General features: G+C 44.4%; 1 protein-coding gene across 1 annotated transcript in view; it reads left to right on the forward strand.

The window, feature by feature from the left end:
* Window positions 1-1,250: 1,250 nt before the first annotated feature.
* The window catches only part of LOC118334015 (pre-mRNA-splicing factor RBM22-like), a 6,454-nt gene continuing 2,663 nt past the window's right edge, over window positions 1,251-5,041 (forward strand). The window contains exon 1 of the mRNA XM_035669830.1: window positions 1,251-1,458. Coding sequence (XP_035525723.1) covers window positions 1,251-1,458 — 208 coding nt within the window. The remainder of the gene's footprint in view (window positions 1,459-5,041) is intronic.

The raw sequence follows: 5,041 nt of genomic DNA on the forward strand, positions 1-5,041 counted from the left end.
AAAAGCTGGCAACTCTTTTATAGCTCAGCTGCAGTTCAGGAGGTCAAAAAGGGAAGTCTGCTGTACTTTTAGGCTTCTTCCAAATGAAAAACCTCTTTACTCTCTTTGGTTGCTTTTGGTGTCTGAGTTAGATTCAGTGACTTTGAGATAGGCCTATAATAAGTTGCACTGTGCTCATCATCTAGGCGACACAGATTATTGATCAACAGATGCTCCCGTGATCATATTTCCGTAAGAAAGGTTTACTCTGAATTTTATTTTTTCTTTTGGGTGCACAGTCTGGGTCTTGCCCTGTGTTTAGTGGGACACCAAAGTAAACCTTCTGTGCATGGCCTTTGTCTTAATGAGTCGTGTGACCCTATCTCCTCATGTGATGTGGATGAGACAGCCAAAGCTATTTTGAAGGGGGGCTTTGTCTTGGATTTAGCCACTCTGTAATCAAAATCACCAACCTCATGAGTCACAAGGTCAGAGGATGTGTAGGTGTACTACTGACTAACAGGTTTGTGTTTTAAGAGCTCCATTCAAAAAAATGATATTCTCAGAGCGGCGTTGATTGTTCACTGTGACATTAGTTTCTGTTCATTTATAATCATATGTATATTTCATATTCATTTAGCCTATAGCCTATTTGTTTGGTGGTACGTAATTCAAGATTGATGGTGTTTGTTGTTCAGTCTTTACAATAATCAGTACCTTTAAATAGTAATAGTAAAGAACAATAATAGTATTCTATTAAATATATTTCCCTCAAAATATACTGAAAATATCCAATACAATTATAGTCCTCTGAGTATTAATAGGAGGACCTTGAGTATTACAAGGTCACTATGACTGAATACAGATGACATTGTACTTGAAGTGACATGATAGGATTTTTTCATTAGGAAACAGAGATGTAATTTATAAGACCAAGCCCTCTTGTTTTTTTTTTGCATGGCCGCTTGTTGTGTAACATGCATGGTGTGGTGACTAATCATCACGACTATCCCTGAGCTCTTGTTCCTAAGAAACATGAATCACAAAACTTTAAGGATAATCCCACTATCACAGCACAATTAAAACCCAACTAGAGTGGTAACACGCAGCACATCAAGGCCTCCGTAATCTCACTATTGAGGAGCAGGGATGCAGATAAGCCCCTGCAGGAAGATGATCACACACTGATTTCTTTGAGGAGTTGTCTAGTTTGCATGTATGCGCATATCAGAGACAAAAATGTGCTGTGCTGGCGCCTCCTGTCGGTAGTTATGGGCCACTGCCGGTGCACAGAGCTGCAGACAGAGAGGGGCATTCTCAGATTTCCAGATTTCTCCCAGCCGAGTCCGCTGTGCCGCTTCCACATCACAGCCGACAGCAAAACCGAGACGACGACGACGACATGCGCCCAGCGTGCCTCAATCCCGCATTCATTTCAGCGAGCCAGTGTTGCCCCAAACCCAACTAGACCCAGACACGGTGAGTATATCGACACAACGAGTCTCGTCGCGGCGGTTTTTTTTTTTTTGCACATGTTTTAGTACACGACCGAGAGAGCCCCGCCGCTCGGCCAGGCCAGGGAAACGTTGTCTGGCGCAGACGGAGAATGAGGCCAGTTTTTCGGCCTCACTCTCCCCCCTCCTCCCCTGGCTGGAAACATGAAAAGCCCCGGCGGTACAGCGGAGGGTCGGTGTAGCTTGCAGCTCGGCCATATGGCAGCAGATAAAGGAGGCTAACGTTATTTTCTTTTTTTCCCCCGAAGCGGGTCGGGTCGAAGTTTGTGCTCAGGATAGAGCTGTGTCCGGCTGCTCGGCTGTGTGATTTAATATCGGAATTCCTTTATCTGTCTGGAGACCATAACGCAGCCCGGTACCAGCGACAAGCGAGCAACTTGTTTTTGTAACTTTGTAGCAGCTGCGGCGTATGGAGTTTTAATCAAACGCTCGCCTCAAGTTAGCTTCAACTAAATTTGCAACAATGCAGCAATTTGCCCACAAACGATAACCGCCTAACGTGTCTCTTGCAATGGAAAAAAGGCCAAACGATTTTGAGTGCAAATTCTAATTAAAGGTCGATACGACTGTCTGCCACCTCATCTAATAGCACTGCACATGACAGAGGTGGATAAAAGACCACCATGGGAATGCAACCACTGCTTAAACATTACTCAATTTGTCCAAATGATTTCTGGGGGAAGTTAAGTTAATTATTATGAGCAGCGACTGCAGGCTCTGTGTTTATGACAGATGATGCATTAGACTGTTCTGTAGCTACCTGTAGGAATCATCTGCAAGCTGATTATTGCAAATACAGTAAGATTGCAAAAGGCTTTTCTCCTAACCATGAACATAAATGATAATGCTGACTATGCTTTAGCATTCTCCAATTTTCCAAAAAGTAAGACAGTCAACAAAGTCACTGTCAACAAAGATTTCCATTCAGTTTGTCTTCCTTTTAAAGTGTTTTTAATGTGTTGTTTATGTGTGGCATATTTGCTTTTGCTTCGCCCCAACGATGCTGTGTCTTAAATAAGATCTGCCTTGTAGTGAGCAGGTCTGCTTTGTTTTTGTGTAAGTTGGAGCAAATGTCTCGTCCCCGCCGAGATAGCTGCATCTATTAAATACTATAAACACTTGACTCCGCTCTGTAGCAAAAAGGGGCAGTCCAGACCTGCCTGAAATCTGTTGCCTTGGGGTGTGTGCGTGTGAAAGCGTGCACCTATGTGAGTGAGAGATTACTAAAGGAGAATGACTCACTCTCAGAATGTATTTGGCAAAGTCATAAGGACTTTCCCTGCGTTTCGGCTCAGCTGCAGAACACATTTTTGTGACTGAAAAGTGCTGTCCTTCTGGTTTTATGTGCCATACATGCGATTTATTTGACCACTGCTTCACACTTTTATTATTATCGAGCCATGTGTTGTTTATCACATGTTCCACCCATCATTTGTTAAAAAAAAAAAACAATCTAGGGCTTATTCCATTTGCAGATTAGATTAAAAAAGGAGTGTGGTTGTCATTTGTTTGTCAAATTTGTGGAGAGCTGAATCTTAAGTTGTGTTCCATTTATCTGTGCCAACTGTTTGTCTGGTTGTTCTAACCCTCCATCTGACTGCTCCCACTGGCTGCCAAACATGCTGTGATCTAGTGCTTTCAGTTGATGAAGGCTGCCACTGCTGCCGCAGCCATTTGATCATATATCAGCATCTCTTCACTTAGATATGCCTGTGAAATGCTGCGAATGGGTTACAATGCCTACACATAGAGGTTGTTAAAATACTGTCGGCATCACAGTATATGACAAATCACGTCACCGAGCAGAGTTTGGCTCAGAATGAGACATGATCACAGATGATTTGTCATTTCAGATTTTAGGCTTTAATAGGGGGAACATGATAGATGTTGTTAGCTGACAATCATAGCATTGACTGCTTTATTGCTACTTATCTCCACCTAGAGGAAGATGTAAGTTTAATTGTACTGCAGTAACTATACCATCATCACATTTAATGCTGCACAAGTTAACTGTTGGGAACTGCAGTGCCCAACAACATGCCAGCTCTTGTATTTTTCCATGTCAGTGCCCCTTGTATCCACACTCAGTGTGTGGGGGGCAGACCTCTCTTTAGAGTGGGTCTGAAGCCAGGCATCTTTCCAAAACTCAAGTCCCCCCAACCCTCTCTGCTGGGTATAAGCACCGCTTTGTGCCACAGTACTGCTCCCTATGGTTCTTATTCATATACTACTACAACACCACTGGCTCCACTAGATACTGGAATCTACAATTGGAAGTATACCCAAAATGTCCTGCTGTTTGACAGGCTAACTCAGATGTTTCCTCATTAAGTCAAGATTTTGGATTAATATGCCAGAATGAAAGAGGCAGACTGTACTATTGTAACCTGCAAAGTAGTTTGTATTGAGGTGCCTTTTTTTTCTGCCTGGAATGTGGCTATGGCATTTACTGGCTTAGGCTGTGCTATCGAGAGGGGTATTGGAGAGCAGGAGCGGAGTAAATACATTTCGAACAGCACAGCACAACCGAGTATTAGCAAATGATCCGATAGCATCTGTAATCCTCGGGAAAACCTGGAGAGTTGTTTTTGAATAGTGCTAGTCTCCATCAGATTGTTGGCAGGGACTCGGGGTGTCTGTCCACATGTGGGACTGCCTGGCTAGGCTAGCGGCGCGGCTGACTACAGTATGCAGGCAGATCAGATTACTGAACGATTAGCCATGGCCTCCAATCCCCGGCCCAGGGAAATGATTTTCCACTGTCATAATTCCCTAGACTGAATTACGCAGGCCAGTGACTCAGAGATACTCAATACTACAGGCCTGAGTACTGCACGGCCTAACTGTTGCTCTCTGGAGAGGGGAGGTAGGTTGAGAGTGGTTGTACCATTGAGGACAAAATAGTTTTCTAATTTGAACTTCTAGTTGAGCTCTGGCGCTTGCGCTCAAGTACAGAAGGTAGTGTTACCGAGCATCAATGGTGGGAAAGGGTAACGTTCGCTGCGGCGTTTACCCGTTGGTTGGGACTTTTGACATAAAGGAGGGAGCAGACAGCTGGAAAACGGTCCCGAAACTCTAAACAGTCCCTTGCATGTCCTTCTATTGTGAAGTCGTACGTCAAAAAATGCGAGCACATGTCAGATGGGCAATGAAGCAGTGTAAATCAAGCAGGCCTCTAGTGGAATTTTGCTGAATGGAAAGATAGACGAAGAGAGAGAAGAGGGGGGGGGAGGAGGAAAAGTGGGAGAGGCTAAGCCGGTGGAGGTAGGACCATGTTTCCAAGGTGCCTACCCCCTGAGGCAGGAATCCGATACATTCCAGAGGCTCCTGTGTCCAGACGAATAATGGTGACTGGGGTGTAGCGTTTCATCAGATGACACATGATTGGAGCGTAAGTGCTGGGAAAGTAGGAGCTATGTCATAGGCTCAGAGGTAGCCAGCTCTGGTTGCCTGAGGGATTGGGAAGTATGCCAGAAGAGCAGGACAGGTTATGTGAGATATGGATTCATCCCCGGCAGAAGACAGCATGTTTTTTTATAGCTCCTCTC

The sequence above is a fragment of the Morone saxatilis genome, unplaced genomic scaffold (genome assembly GCF_004916995.1).
Source record: "Morone saxatilis isolate NCDOM2014 unplaced genomic scaffold, NCSU_SB_2.0 Contig22, whole genome shotgun sequence".
Lineage (NCBI taxonomy): Eukaryota > Metazoa > Chordata > Actinopteri > Moronidae > Morone > Morone saxatilis.